The sequence below is a fragment of the Oryzias melastigma genome, linkage group LG7, assembly GCF_002922805.2.
Source record: "Oryzias melastigma strain HK-1 linkage group LG7, ASM292280v2, whole genome shotgun sequence".
NCBI classification, from domain to species: Eukaryota; Metazoa; Chordata; class Actinopteri; order Beloniformes; family Adrianichthyidae; genus Oryzias; species Oryzias melastigma.
The window spans coordinates 17,840,337-17,855,783 of record NC_050518.1 but is presented as its reverse complement, the minus strand read 5'-3'; the positions used below and the strand labels follow the sequence as shown (position 1 = coordinate 17,855,783).

The 15,447-nt window shown below is 39.8% G+C and overlaps 2 protein-coding genes across 2 annotated transcripts in view; one reads left to right on the top strand and one right to left on the bottom strand.

Annotated features, from left to right (window-relative positions):
* LOC112158994 (kelch-like protein 12) overlaps window positions 1–15,447 on the top strand; it is a 145,982-nt gene that overhangs the window by 3,677 nt on the left and 126,858 nt on the right. The gene's annotated exons all lie outside the window — the stretch shown is intronic.
* scrt2 (scratch family zinc finger 2) lies at window positions 6,333–11,867 on the bottom strand. The gene is made up of 2 exons (XM_024292746.2): window positions 10,695–11,867; window positions 6,333–7,603 (listed from the first exon to the last, which is right to left on the bottom strand). The coding sequence occupies exons 1-2, from the start codon at window positions 10,852–10,854 to the stop codon at window positions 6,804–6,806; spliced, it is 960 nt and encodes a 319-aa protein (XP_024148514.1). The 5' UTR covers window positions 10,855–11,867; the 3' UTR covers window positions 6,333–6,803.

Here is a 15,447-nt window from a genome sequence, read left to right as displayed (position 1 = left end):
GTGCGGCGCATTGTGTGAGGAAAGAAGAAAAGAGCTATTTCAGGAATGCCCTCCTTGACTTTTGCCTGAGTGCTGATGACAAGTTGGATATCTTAGATGCATAAAAATGAGATTTTGACATGACTTCAAAAAGAGAAGCATACGGATGAGGTGGACCCTCTGCCAACAGCGAGGGGAGGAAACAGATGGGTTTTACACAAACAGCACAAACATCAAGAACACTGAGTTAAAGAGCTTGGCAGTCTCACTTGATGAAACAGTGAGGAATGGAGGCGCTTTTAATGAGCATCTCTCCTGTGATGCACAATGTGAAAAGACAAACTGTTAGCTCTTAAAGCGGCAGTTTCAGTCGGTCCTGACGAGCTAAAGCACATTGTTAAAAGTTCTTGTTGAATGACTTTGAGTCCTTTGCTTGCAGGTTGTTTATGCTGTGCTTCAGCTGATGGTAATGAATTTTTTTATTTAGAAGTTAAATAGAAAATAACAAAATGTATTTTTTATATAAGGATATAATTAAACCGTAAATTCTGTTTGGGGTTTCTGTTCTAGTTTTTTGGGGGTAAACTGATATAGAACGTGATTGACCAACAGATGGCGCCACATGTTTACAAAGTGGAAGTAGTCTGAAGAGAGTGGTGTGTACAGGATAAATAACTTGTAGATTATTGTTGCTTCACCTCTAGACTCCTGAACAAGAGCAAAACTGCTTTTTTTCAAAAATAAGTTAGTAATAACTTATTGTTTTTAATAAATCACATTTTAAAGAATATATTTTAACACATTAAATGATGAAAAAAGGAAATATAAAACTCACAAAATGCTTCCTAACAAACATATTAATATGAAAAACAGCATTTTTTTTTCAAATTTATTTACTGTTTTTTAAAGTCATCCTAGGCGAGAAAATATGAAATGATTTTATGATTATTTATAGACAAATTCAAGGGAAATCTTAAAATTTAGTTCAAGGTTTTCTGGAGGTCTCTGTTTTAGGATGATTGGGCTGAGCTGACTCAGAGGCACTAAGAAGGATAAAGATGATCACATTAAGTATACATTAAATTAAAAACCAGCTGAGATAACATGCAGGCTAAGCAGTCTCCCTTCCAAAATCACTCTATGATCACTGTCAATTGACTATCTTTCTATGAGGTGTCTTTGTTCCAAACATTGAATAGACAGAATCAGCAATTCAGCAAGGAAATGAATCATAATGAAATATGATTTGACTAAACAAAAGTGTTTTGAAATTTTCAAATACAAAAAAAAGGTTATTTTTCAGTTTCAGGTTTAAAATTTTCCAGATTTAAGTCACAATGCAAAACAAAAAAAGTAATTCAAAACTAAATAAAACAAGTTGTATTATATCACTCTTAAACAACCCTTGAAAATTTATACAAATTTGTTTTTCACATCAGCCGCCATATTTTTTTCAAAAAACGGGTTTTGGAAATTTGTTTGCAAATATTTTTTTAGATCTAAAAATATTTTTAAGAATTTTCTTCACCATTTTTGCTGATTTTGTGTTCAAAACTATAAACATTGAAAATACAAATATTTTTAAAAAGTCTAGATCCTACAGCTGTTGTAGCTTGAATAATTGAACAATCAGCATATGTAAACGGTGCCTTCTATATTCTGAAGAGTTGCCGCTAACGGGGTTAAACAGGTGTGAGCGTTGCTCTCGAAGAGAGCGGTAACCTTGTGGTAACCTCTCACCCTGTGGTAAATGAAGGCATTGTTTTCTCTCTAACCTTTTCTTACAAGATATGGGAGTTCTCAGCTCCATATCTTTGAAGTGTGAGCATAGCGTGCTCAGTTCTGCAGGTTGTTTTTAATAATTTACCTGTGAGTGAGTGTGAGCGGGGATGGGCGGTGCTGGCTGCTGCGTCGGCCTGTGGAGCGTTGCAGTGATATGTATGCAGGGCCACAGCCGCCCTACCTGCCTCTCCGTGCTGATTGTTACTACACACGCAGCACACCCACGGGTGATGTAATTGGATTCCACGGGTCCCCATTTTACAGTCCATTGCCATGTAATGAAATCAGTTATTTACTTTCATCATAAAATCTGATAAGGGACGACATCTGCTGGGTAAAGTTTGAGCGAGTGCTGCACATGAATGTAGATCTGCGGCGGTTGGGATCAGCTGCGGTGCTGCTTCTTGCTCAGATCAGAGCGTAGTAGCAAACTCACAGTGAGGAGATAAAAGTTATTTCGTTTGGCTTAATCGGCACAACTAGCTGAGAAGCAACAGTCGGCGCTTTTGCTCAATGAAGCGAGGGCTGTGCAGCACAGTGTCCCTGCTCCGCTCTGCCTGCTGTCTCATTATGCTGCTGCTGTGCTGCTGGAGGACACTGAAGGACACGAGCGATTGAATCCAAGTGTTGTATATTCCCTGGAAACCAATCAAGAAAGGGCCCAGAATGATAATCCTTGTCCTCTGTCATGATTCATTTTTATTTTGTTCCATATTTTTCTTGGGCTTTTGAGTCAGTCAGGAAGGGTAGTTTCAGCATAAAAATCAATGTTCCATTAAAATTTAATGACCAGGAAGGGCTTAATAGTGGTGGAACAGATGCCTCTGCTTTTGAGAACGCCGACATCTCAAGAACTCTTACTCAAAGCTATATTGGTGTTGTCAGGTCCTGATACCATTTCCATCTTTAGCCGCAGCGAAGAATTTCTTCTTCTGACATAAAATGTTACACAAGAAGTTGGGAAAATTGTAGTAAATCTCATAAAAATTCAGCTCGTGTTGAAAGAAGAGGCTGCAGCTGAAGGCACATTAATGTCTAAATATAATTAGTCACTGTGTTAATGTTGACTAACAGCTACTCCAAACAGACACCAGACTGGCTAAGTGTGAACATTTGCAGAGAACGTGGGTGAGTGTGTGTTTTCTCAGGAATAAAGGCTTAAAAAAACAAAAAAAACAAATACAAGAATATCCAGTTTAAAACAATAGAATTCAACTATTTACAAGAAAGTACAACTCCACTTGAAGGTTACTTGTGCTATTGTTTTTATTAATGTTATAATTGCTATTGATGTCATTATTAATTGTAGCAGAAAGAGAAAAAAAAATCCAAACATCCCTCAGCAATCATGGCTTAAGTTTCTACATGTTTAATTGACAGAAGGAGAGAGGTAAAAAGAAAGAGACAAGATGAGAAAGGAAGTGAAAAAATCTTAATCGGGTTTTTTTTCTCCTCCTTTGAGGACCATATGGAAGGTTTCAAGCAGCCAACCATATGTTGAAGGCTTTTGTCATGGAAATCATACTTTTTGGCACTTTTTCATTGCGCAGCCAAGCCGGGCACATAAATCAAAAGAAAACAGAATAAATACACAGAAATGATCAAATCTTTGAGAGTACACAGAGTTGGAAGTTTTAGTCTGAACTCATAAACAGATTGCTTCTTAATCAAGACACTCCCTGATTTACATTGTCACCCAGACTACAGTTGGTACCTGTATTTTGTCTTTTTCTTTTTAAATAGAAAAAAAGACAACATGAATAGAAAAAAGAGCAATTCAATGTCTACATGCATTGTCATATTATTGCTGTGATGTATTTACAGTTTTTATTTACAAAACCATCAAAGAGGAACAATGTTTCTCTCCTTCTAAATGCAGGAGTTTCTTTTTTGGGGGAGATTTGTCCCTAAAAGCGGTGCTGCCAGGTACAGGACATGTTAGGATGTGTTTAGGAAATGCAGCACCTTATTACGACCCAGCCCTCAACTTTTTTAAAAGATTATGTCGTTTTCGAACACTGTAAAATCGCAAAAATAACTTTTTGGAAGCATTGATTTTTATATTTGTTTAGGAAAACAGCAATTTGCCAGACTGTGTGTTCTGCAAGATAATCAAGGAGACAGGTGGTTTGGATGCTCTCATGCAGTGATTCAGCTGTAGCACAAGACTGGATGGTCATGAAGCAGAGAGAAAAAGGCGGACCAGCAGAGCAGAAGCTCCTCAATCCTCCGTCTCTTTTGTTTTTGCTTCATCCAAGGTTTTGTTTTTGATGTTTGGTCAGGGTGAACTCAGCATTACTGCGATGGTGGAATATGCAAATCGCTGACAGTGCATTTGCCTGCTGGTGCTTGACCTTCCCCTTGGAGGTCGCTCCCTGACTCAATTACGCTCCCTATCTGCAGTCTGTCTACAAACACCTGTTATCCTCCCACACTCTGCCACCCTCCGCCAATCCCACTTCACCACATCTCATGCTCACTGTGTCCGTTTAGGGGCAGTTGGGACAAGATGTGGACAGGCAGTGGGGAGGGGAGGGTCGCCGACTGCGAAAAGTGGAACTCGGAAGTGCGTTGTTTAATTATACATAGCCCTGCGGAAACTTTTTCTGAGGAAGTAATTCACGTCACTATCGTTAAAATAAAAAAGTTATTTTTATGCTTTTTTTTTGGAGACTGCCACCTCAAATAGAAGTTTAAATCCCACAAAACATCTGGAAAAATAAAGTATTTAAATGTTAGATTTACTATTGTGTTCCTTTTTTTTACAAACAGTGTAAATAAAGCTAAAAATTTTAAATTCAATTCGTCATGAAATTAAATGTTGTTTTTCTTGATTATTCTGAATCTAGAGCACATGTGTCAAAGTCAAGGCCCGGGGGCCGGATCCGGCCCTCTGGGTAAATAAATCAGATCATTTTATTTTATTATTATTAATGGCCCAATGTTATCTTGCGCTTATTTCTAACTTGTATAATTTTGACAAAATATATTTTAGGGGGAGTAAAATATTAAAATATATTGAAGATTTAAGTTGATTTATTCTGGAATAATATACCCGCCTGGTTTTATTCATATTTATGTTAAAAGTTGCGTTTTTAAGGTTTTAAAAATTTGGTTTTAGTGTGTTTAATAAATGTTTATCCTGTTTGGGCCGCAAAATAAGGTGTGTTTTGGATTTTGGCCCCCTGTTCGATTGAGTTTGACACCCCTGCTCTAGAGCAACTACACCGTTTGTTTTTTTACATTTCTGGATGAATCCATATGTAATCAGTTAATGTCTGAAATTTAAACCCAATTCGAGCCCGAAATCTCCAGTCCAAAAGGAGACAAAGGCTTTTAGGAAACAGCAAGATGAGGAGTTTTATCGCCTTTTGTTTTCATTGTTTCTTTTTATTGCCCTAAGTAGATCGTAAACAGAACATTTGTGATTGTTTTACATGTCAATTGCTTTGTCAGTCAAGTTATTGCCACAAAACTAAAAACCATTCTGCATTCATTCACTGGAAGTCCTCTAGCACTGGTACTGTACATTGTTCCTCTTTAAAAACTAAGTCCCTTGGACTGTCTACAGTTTCATGCATATAAACATTTTTCTTTGAAGATCAGCAGCATCTTACAAGATCAATGGATGTTCTTCTTTTTTTCCTTAAATCATAAGCAAGAAATAAATACATGATAAATTGGTGAGTCTTCAATAAATACACAAAAATAATGTGAATAAATACATAAATAAATAAATAAATCAATAAATAGATAAATAGCAAGATAAATAAAGTATTTACATGATAAATAGATGGAATGCATCTAAACCATGGGCGGAGCTTTTAGCCACGTATAAAAAAGACAAACGAAAATGTAACCGTCACTTTGTAACTGAGGGTGTTTGAGTCCGAACCTTCACTCTGAGGTAATACTGGCGGAGCGGCTGCACCTCAAAAATACTGGGTGAAGATTGATTGTTAAGACTGGACCATGCCCCAAAAAGGCAGCAGAGTTTATGCAAGCCACCACGGTGGAGGAAGAACAACAAGTTTTCATTGCTATAGACGAGTCAACCGCACATGGCACTTATTATTAGATCATTTGGTCTCGCTTTCACTGTTCTTGTCCACGTCTGTACATCAGGGTGAGACTTTGTATTTGATCGGATGGCGTTGGCGACGACCTGTTCAACAGGTCAGCGTTTTCAAATCGCTGCTCTTGCAGAACTGAACTGAATGACTTGTGGTATTTATAGCTTATTTAAAATTAGCTTTTTTTTAGTACCCACAGTTACAAAGATGCTTTCAGTTAACAAGGGATAATAAGCACAAAAAAATAAAATTTAGAAAAATCATATAGAAAAATAACATCCGTTGAATTGAAACATTGGTGTGAAAAAAGGGTTTGTCTTTTTACCTTTTAAATGATCTCCCTTTTTTTGCAAATACTGTCATAGTTCACATTTTCATAAAAACTTCATGTTGGCAGTTGCAAAAGAATTCAATTCTTAGCAAATAAAAAGCAGCATAAAAATACAAGAGGTCATTTTGTCTCTAAAAAACAAAAGAACATTGTTAGTCCTTTTTATGTTTTTTTTTTTCCTTTTTCTCATTACTATTTCCTATAAAATATCAGGAATCTAAATATTATTACTATTGATATCAATATCATTATAGTCATTGATAAAAATTCACATGCCAGGCCTCATATATAATTGTGTGGGTGTGTGGTGTGCATGTGTGTACATGCATGTCTGTGTGTGTGTGTACATGTTCCCACATGTTGCTGAAGTGTGTAAGCTATCATCTACAGTCTCTATTTTGGGGAAGGTTGTTTGATTGTATGTTTCTGTGGACGATTAGCTACTGTGCAGGGAAAAAAATCCAGCATCTTTTGAAATTGTCTTTGCCATAAACGTAAGAGTTTCTTCACGTATTCTTGGTGAAAATATTGCTTTCTAAAAAAAGGGAAGAAAAAAGGCATGGAGGGCAGAAGTGAACAGGGTTATTGGTTGTGAACCTACAACAGGGGTTCAAATTTTAGCTTCTTCTTCTTCGCGGTTAGTTTTCTGATCCAGAGTCATCCTCGTCTCCAGAGCCCTTGAAACAAGCTGACTCATAGTGCTTGTTCAGGTAGGACTTGAGAGCGAAGGTCTTATTGCAGCGCTTGCATCTGTAGTGCTTGAAGGCAGAGTGTGTTTGCATGTGGGCGCGGAGGTTTGAACGGTCAGCAAAGGCTTTGCCACAATGAGCGCAGGCAAAGGGCTTCTCCCCTGTGTGTGAGCGCATGTGCCCTTGCAGCAGCCACGGCCGGCTGAAAGCTTTGCTGCACACGTCGCACTTGTGCTTGAGGTCGTGGGTGAGGATGTGCATGGCAAGTGCTGGCATAGACACGTACACTTTACCACAGGTGGGACACTTGCGGGCCATCTTGCTGTCCAGGCTGCGGTGCGTCTGCTTGTGTCTGCTGAGGTTGGAGGACGTGGCGTAGGTTTTGCCGCACTCGTTGCAGGTGTGGCGGGGTATGCCCCCTCCCCTCTCCTGAACCCCGCCGTTGGCGCTGCTGCTTCTCGAGCCTCCCTCGCGATGCTCCCCTTCTCCCTTCCGCCTCGACCGCCCGTCAGAGATGAAGAAGGCATCCATGGTGTAACCCTCGGCCAGGGCCTCCGATTCACCAGTGTAGAAGCCGCTCGCTGTCATGCCAGACTGGGGGCTGTCGGGGTGTTTCAAGTCAGGGTCGCAGTACTCCCCCCCACTGTTCACCTGGGTGTACAGGGGGTCTGACACCGGAGAAGCCAACTTATGCTCCATCTTCTTCTCCCCCTGGTATACAGATGGCGTGATGTAATCCTGGATATATCCTGGGATAGGAAGCACAGAAACTCAGTTGGCCAAATGTTTATACGACTGGTTAAACAAATGTTTTCAAAGTTTCCAGTCTATGCACACACACAAAATAATGTTTATAGTATAGTCACAGTTTTACACAAAAGGACAAGCTCTTCATAATAGCTCATTAAAGAAGTTTCCTGTCCGGGAAGATGCAAAGTAAAGCCCTTCTTGAATAATGCAGATTCATTGATTACACATCCGCTCTCTGAAAGGTGCTACCAATACAAATACAAGGCAGAGGATCAAATATCAGTGCAACAGTTAACAGAAAAAATCTTTTAGATTTGTTTTAACAAAAAAAAAAAACTTCTATCTCTGTTTAAGATTTTCTGCCTCTATTTCTAATACAAAACCTGACATAGCAAACTTTCAGACATGAGTATTTCAAACATGCCCAACAAGAAATACAAAGCATTTCTGAGAGATATTGTTATTGGCATCATACTTGTCTTTCCTTTCCATCTGAAACCGCTCAGTGCCAGAGGAGCTAAAAGGCTTGCTGGCAGCTAAATGGACCCAAACTGAGCTCAGTACACGCTGAAAATATCTGGTGCCTAATAAATAGTACGACTTCTACCTGCTCGCTCCGGATTCTGTGGCTAAAGCATTTTATAAGTGCAAATGTAAAATGTGGCAAAAATTCTTTTCTGAGACAAATAGTGCATAACCGCAGAAAAAAGGCCATTCCTAAGCAGTGTGTGCAGCAAGCAGTGGAAATTAGGTATTGACTGTTTTTTAATGAAATTCAAAGTTTTGAACTGATCAATAGGCTATCATCCGTAAAATAGTGCAGCTGCTGGAAGAGTGGAGTGCAGGAGAAAGTAGAAATAATGTTGGGAACAGATCAAGTATCTGCAATGCACAATAATAGTTTATTGAGTGGAGTTTTCTTTGGGGCTGATAATGGGAGACATGGCATCACACGTGTCGGAAGAGAAAAGGGTCACCTGTGTACAGCGGCGAGCCGGGTTGAAGTGCTTTTAAGAAACAAGCCATTAAGAAATCAGTTTAAGTGCTCTCTTTGTGGAGCTTTTCCATTCCCAAGGGTTTCACTTCACACACCCACTCTGCCAAAGACATGACCGTGACACCTGAGGACAGGGAAACACCAGGCCTGCACACGTGGTATTATGCAGCACCGCATGGCGTCACAGCCTCTACCCATACAGATGCCGTTTTTCCTGACAAAAACATCACTTTCTTTAAAAATGAAACGTTCGGCTTAAAGGCAAGTCAGGCTATTTAAAGCAGAAATGCTGCTTCAGCTTAAACACAGACAAGCAATCGAATCCCACCTGTTCTACAGTTATCAGCTATCAAAAATATTACCTGAGGGGTCTTTACGTTGTGTTTGGCCTTTATATTTCCGACTAACAAAGCTATAAGTGCACTATCATGTTTACTATATTTCAATTACTCAAGGTCAGACACAAAGCTGGTCGTTTAGGACTCTCGCTGTATCAGCCTTTACAGCTCATAGACTCATTTCTGTAATGCAAAGCAAGCATGTAATTAATGGACCCTCTCAGCCACCCCTCTTTGTTGTTCGACAGACACTCAAGTCAAATGTCTCCACAATGGGGGGAAAGGAAATCTCCCGGCGTAGCAGAAGTGCTGATGTTAGGAGTTTTAGCCACGTAGAAAATTATTTCATATTTCCTCCCCCCCTTTTTTTTTTTTTTTTTTCAAGTCAGCATTAGAGAATTTTTCTTTTGTTTCAAGAAAAATGCCTTTTGTCTCTTTAAAGGGGTAATTTTTCATAGAGTTAAACAATAGGTCTGTGAACTGTAGCATAACAAAATGCACACAAAAATATCTTTAATGTTGAAGCTTTGTAGGAATATGTAATTATTCCACTTTTGCAACTAAACTGCCAACTTTGGTACAATTTGTGGACTACTCTGCAATAACATTACAATAAAAATGAGAAAAAATGTGAAAAAAACTAAAATATAAAGGGGGATTTTAAATCCACTTTGTCTCTGACATTCTTGGATAACAGGTGGTTATCAACCGCAACCTTTTATTGTGCACTGCGATGGCTCTCATGGCAAAAAAAATGTCTTAAGAAATCACAACAAAGCCGCACATATGGCCCTCTAATCATAGCCACAAAATGGAAGCGACGGGCTTAAAGCAGCCTGCGAAAGTGAAGGTCGCCTCTCAGCTCTGACAGGAGCTTAATGTGGCCGGTCAGAGTGTTGACCACAGTGCAGTTATGCGCCTTTCTTCATGTTTACTGTACAATCTTGGTCACATGATCGGCCTCCCTGCTGCCCCAAGCATTTTTTTTGGTCTCCTTATTCTTCTTCCCTTCAGCCGTGCTCCCCACCTCCCTCCTGGCTTTACTGTACAGTGTGTTGATATCTCTTGTGGCGGCAATGGGCCTGCATGGCTGAAACTCTAACCCCTGCTAGTTTTCAAATGCCCGGAAGGAAGGGAAAGATGTAGTGGAGCGATGGGGGTGGGGAAACTGTGCATGCTCCATTTGGATGAGAAGAGGGGGGCAAGGGAGGATCGGACCGCGATAGGAACTCAAGGACAATAACAGCTAAGGACGAATGTATCATTTGATACTCATCTCTCATTTTCATGAATTTTTTAGCCCACATGATGAGCAGAAATCGTCAGCGCACGCGTTCAGCCACCGCAGGGTTCATCCAAATACGTAAGAGGAGCTGCTGATTAGACACACGTTTTGCTCCCTATTTACATAAACTAATCCGTGGCTGTGACCTGAATTGTGTCTGTCCTTTGCTGGAGTCAAAAAACAAAAGTCTGGGAGCACAGCGATGGGGGTGGGGTGCCTCCATAGAGGATTATATTGGATGTTGGTGCAGAAAAATCAGCTGGCTGCATAAAACATGTCACTTTGATTTACATACTACAAGGGTGTTATTGGCTGACTCAAAGAAAAATCTCACCCAATAAAAAACAAAAGAGGACACCATCTGCGTGGAAATGTCAGGCATGCTGAAATCAGCAGCGAAGCTGTTTACAGGCACGAGTGCTAGCGCATCTTTAACTAGAGCGACTCACACTGGAGGCATGTTAACTCACCATTTTCGCTCAGACGAACCCCAAGGCTGGTCACCGAGTCTGTGATGGAGCGTGCAAAAGTGAAGGAGTCCTCCAGGTGGTGGTGATGGTTGGAGGGGGCCACGTTGGATGAAGAGAAATCATCAAGCTTGATTTTCTTCACCAAAAATGAGCGGGGCATGTTTCAATGGATGAACACAGAGTGCTGAGAAAAACGCATGAGAGGAAAATAAGAGACCCTCTCAGGAAGCACACGAGGCAGAGCTGGCTTGGTAGTAATCCTTGTGGGTAAAATGGTCAAAAACATAAGACAAAAAAAAAAAGAAAATGGAAACCAGTGGAAGAACAAGGCGGACGGCGATGCTATGTGATACTCTCTGGTTTCCCCAGCTTCCACCGGAAAAATAAAAAAAATAAAAAAGAAAAGCGATCCTGTTCAGCACTGGATAGCTCCTGTGATGCAGCAGGCTTAAGGGACCAGTGAGGAAGAGACAGAAAGAGAGAGGAGGGAGAGGGAGACTGTCAGACTAGCTGAGATCAGCAATCACGCCAGCCTTTATATGGGGCACAGGCAGTGGAAGATCAGGTGGTGCTGCGAAATGGAGCTGCTTAGCTTTAATCCATCAAATGTCCCCGGGGACACACATCAAATTACTACTGAACCGTCTGTGCATTCGCACACAGACAGAGGAGAAAGAACACAGCCAGACCCCCACTGCCCCCCTGCTGCTCCCCCACCTCCTCCCATCCCCTTTTTCTTTCACCCCGCTTATGCTCCGTGCTCAGAGGAGGAGTAAAAGAGATGGGCAGACAATGGAGATGTGGATGAGAGCACACTTGGTGTCCTGTCCCCCATTGTCTTCAGATGAAGTGGCACAGTTTATGTTTGTCTTGTACAAGCTCTGCCTCCCTCAAGTCATCTCTGTTGCCTCAGACCGTCTCAGATCTCTCCTTCCCATGGACAGCACCGCGCTTTAATCACACGCAGAGAGCAAACCTACAGTACAGGAGAGGTTATCGGGGCATTTGGAAGTGCTGGACCTTTTTTTCAAAGCTGCTGCAGATTCCACCACAGTTGACAACCCAGCAGCAGGAAAGTACTAGTGCTGCACGGCTCAGCTTGTCTGACTCCCTCCCATTACTGCTGCACAGATGTGTGTCCTGCCATGCGTAGCACCGAATTATCTGATTAATTAATTACATCTTTTTTGATTAGGGTGAAATCCGGAATTAGATCCATGCTTACCAAATTGGCTACATATCTCTAGGTAGGTGTATGTTTTGTGTAGAAAATTAATTTATCCTTGCATATTAGTTGATGCTGCATTATATACTTTTTTTCTGTTAAAACCTTTTTTTAGACTGAGATATTTTGGTTTCAATGAACTAGAAATGGCACACCTGTTTGATTTATGTTTTCAATAAGATTACAAAGAAAAGCGTTGATTTGTTAATTATTTGCTATTTCAGTGCACACTATTAACAATCACAGACCTGAATTTGGTCAAAATAGTTTAAAAAACGCTGTATCTGCTGAGAAGTGTTGATAGCCAAGATATAATTACAGGAAAACCTTTGGAGGATACCAGTAATTGAGCTTAGTGGAAATAAAAATAAGTGAAAAAAGGGGATGAATCCAGTGGGATGTCTCCACATTGCTTGTGCTGTTGTGTGTTTTTGGTTCTAAAACCTCCAGGGCAGTGAATTTTAGACATAATAAAAAACACATTCCAAATTGTTTGCAGCTTGAGCCATTTTTTTGAGCAAAACAAAAGCAGCCCCGATAAAACGATGCAGAAATTAATGGAAATAGATTGTTGTAGAATATAAACTAAAAACGTCCTAGCCTCAAAGTTATTCTGTTTTACTCCATATTTTCTCATTTTCTTTGTTCTGCAATCTAATATTTCCTGCATCAATTTTTTTAAAGATACCGTCAATTTTCGGCAATGTGCCCTCCCACCCGGATCACCCTTAATCATCCCTGTCACTAAGAGTGACCCCGCTGCTCGGACACAGCAGGAGTCGAAAGGGGACGTTGTTAAATCAGAGCAGTGAGGATTTATCACATATATGTGATTGTACATTACAGGACAAGTTGACGTTGTCACCAAGCCAAGCATGTAGTGCAGAGACAAGGACAAGATAGGTCACGGGAAGAGTCAGAAATAAAAAACTGCAATGCAGATGTCCTCTTTGTGGAGAAAAGCATTTTGTATTTGAACGTCTTCACTATGAGTCACCTCTCAGGAAATGATTCATTGTAATTAGTTTGGACTTCTGTGCTAGCTGATTGCACCTAATTGAACATTGCTGCACAAAGCATGACTTGTTCATCAGGAAAGTTCTTTGTTGCTGCTGAATTAGTCTTCATATTTTATTCTATAGGTTGAAGAGGTTAAAAGAACAATGAGGCTTCCTTGACTCATATTGACCTTTCAGAGCAGTTTTGAAGACCTGCATGCTGTCTAGTCATGAACCCCATTCCCTTCTCCCTGAAGCCCTTTTTATTCCTTTTTGTATTCATCGCTGCACGTCCAGTGTGCCTCTTTAATACAGGCCGGACACACTCAGTTTTATTATTTTTTTTGTGAGAGAATTTTGTTTTTTTTCTTCTTTCTTTGTGTGACTAAGAAGTCAAGTTACAAGTTATTCTGGATGGTTCTATCTCAGTTTTTAAGTGGAAATCAGGGTTCAATTCCCAGAATGTGCTATGAACTTCATTCAGTGTGGGTCCTTGGACAAGACCTAAGTATGTAGCCACAAGAGGGCCCAAGTCTGGGTCTCCCTTTTTCCAGTCCCCCAGCGTGGAAAAAATAAAGGGTTGTGTCAAGAAGGGTATTTTTAAAAAATATATGTGAAGTAGTGAAAGCTCTTTCGCTGTGGTGATCCTGGAAGGGATAAGCTGAAAGGTGAACAACACCTTGTTGTGGACTATCTTGCCTTCTTTGACCTTTTGTAGTATCTAAACATCCAGTCACTCCTAAGCTTAAACTGGTGTTCTAACATATTTCAGTTTACATTCATTGTTCATTGTGAAATTAAAGTCACCCAAAAATGTAATCATTATGAGCATACCTCCTCTCCCATGCTTTTCATCCTTTGATAATACGTTTTAGTCTGTGAGAAAGAAATTTTACTTGGGGTTTGCCTGAAAACAAAGGTCCAACTCACTTGCAAGTAAACCCTGGTGCAATTCAACAAGAGTGAGTGCTAAAAAACTATTCTCTTTTTTACTTTTGTTACAGATACAAATAACTGAAGTCAAAATCAACTTTCAAAGTTTCAAAGTTTCAAAGTTTATCTCAACACATTCTGCTCACTACTCTGCAATGACAAATGCAAGTTGTAAAACAGTTGTTGTTAAAGAATGTTGAATGTTTATTTCCTTCACTGCACAGCTATGGTGGCTTGTCATTTTCAAAATGGCTCTATTTGAAGTTGGGTCAGATTTGGCTTACTCACACAATAAGGGAACCATAATAATCTGGAAGCAGGTTGAGACCACCTTTTCAAACAGGTCAAACTGGATTTGTCCAGATCACAATCAGCGTATCTGCACCTGTAGATTTGGTCCAGATTAACAAAAGAAATTCTGGTCTGTTTTAACCAAACCAAAGGATGCATGTATGAAAACAAGAGTAAGTGACAAGATTGCTGTTCATTTTGAGTAGACAAAAAAACAGAAAGAACCTGAAGGGACTCAAATTAAATCGTGTTATAATCTTCTGATCTATTGTCAAAGTGTTTCCAGTGGACTTTTGATTATGATTATGCCATTTTTTAGCCAAAATCATAGTTTCTGTAGAGCGGCAGTAGTTCATTAGAAATTCACCTCTGAGTTGTGGGCGGGACACATGTCCTGACTTCTCATCATCTCTTTGTTTACACGTACTCCCCCTAGCTTACAGCCTCTCACAACCACAACCTTACATCGGTGCAAAAAAAAATGGCGAGCCATATAGGCGCAATCCAGACGTATAGGTTTTTTTTCGCTAGATTCCATCTTAGATGAGGAAAACAAAGACGTACATGGATTTATTTCTCTGCAAATGAATGTATCGGAATGGAGTGGAGCATGCCGTTCTAGGTCCCATATCACTGCTACAAGCCTTTTCCAATTACATTTTTTCTTCTGCTTCGGTTTCAGGATGATTTTAAAAAAGAAATACTCAGAAATATAGTTTTAATCTTAATTTTCTTTATAAATATCCTCCACCATCATAAAAATCCTACAAGAACATGCCTAAAATACATTACACAATTTTCATGAGAGTGTTTTTAACAAAATGATGGAATAAGTCTGATGGAATAGGAGGTGAAGGTTCTGATCATTACATTATAGTCTCAAAACAAGCAGAATTATTGGTTTTCTGCCTTGTTTTTTTTCCCTTCCAGGTCAGAGCATGTTTTAGGCACCACTGCCCCCAAATGAACAACTGCATGATATTTCCATCTGTTCTGGTCTGCTTCCGTCTTTAGTTTGATTTCTAGCTTGATTCATTGCCCATATTTTCGAGTCACACTCATTTCAATTCTTGTTCAAATCAAGCTTTGCCCACGTGTACAATGGAATGGTTTTAGATCAGTTTTATTTGATTATTTCATAGTGATAACCAAAAATACAGCACTATTATCAAAAAAATATTAAACATATTTGGGCTATTTGTCATAAGACTTAGCATTTTTAAGTACATTACAGTTATATTACCTCTATCTCATCTGAAAAAGCTTTAAACCATCATGATGTCTATAAAAGCCAAGAATGGAGAGG

Excerpts from the sequence above, each read along its gene's own strand:
- scrt2 (XM_024292746.2), bottom strand. The coding sequence starts at position 10,854 with ATGCCCCGCTCATTTTTGGTGAAGAAAATCAAGCTTGATGATTTCTCT. Across the intron at positions 7,604-10,694 it reads GGTTCGTCTGAGCGAAAATG|GATATATCCAGGATTACATC; the intron begins GTGAGTTAACAT and ends TTCCTATCCCAG.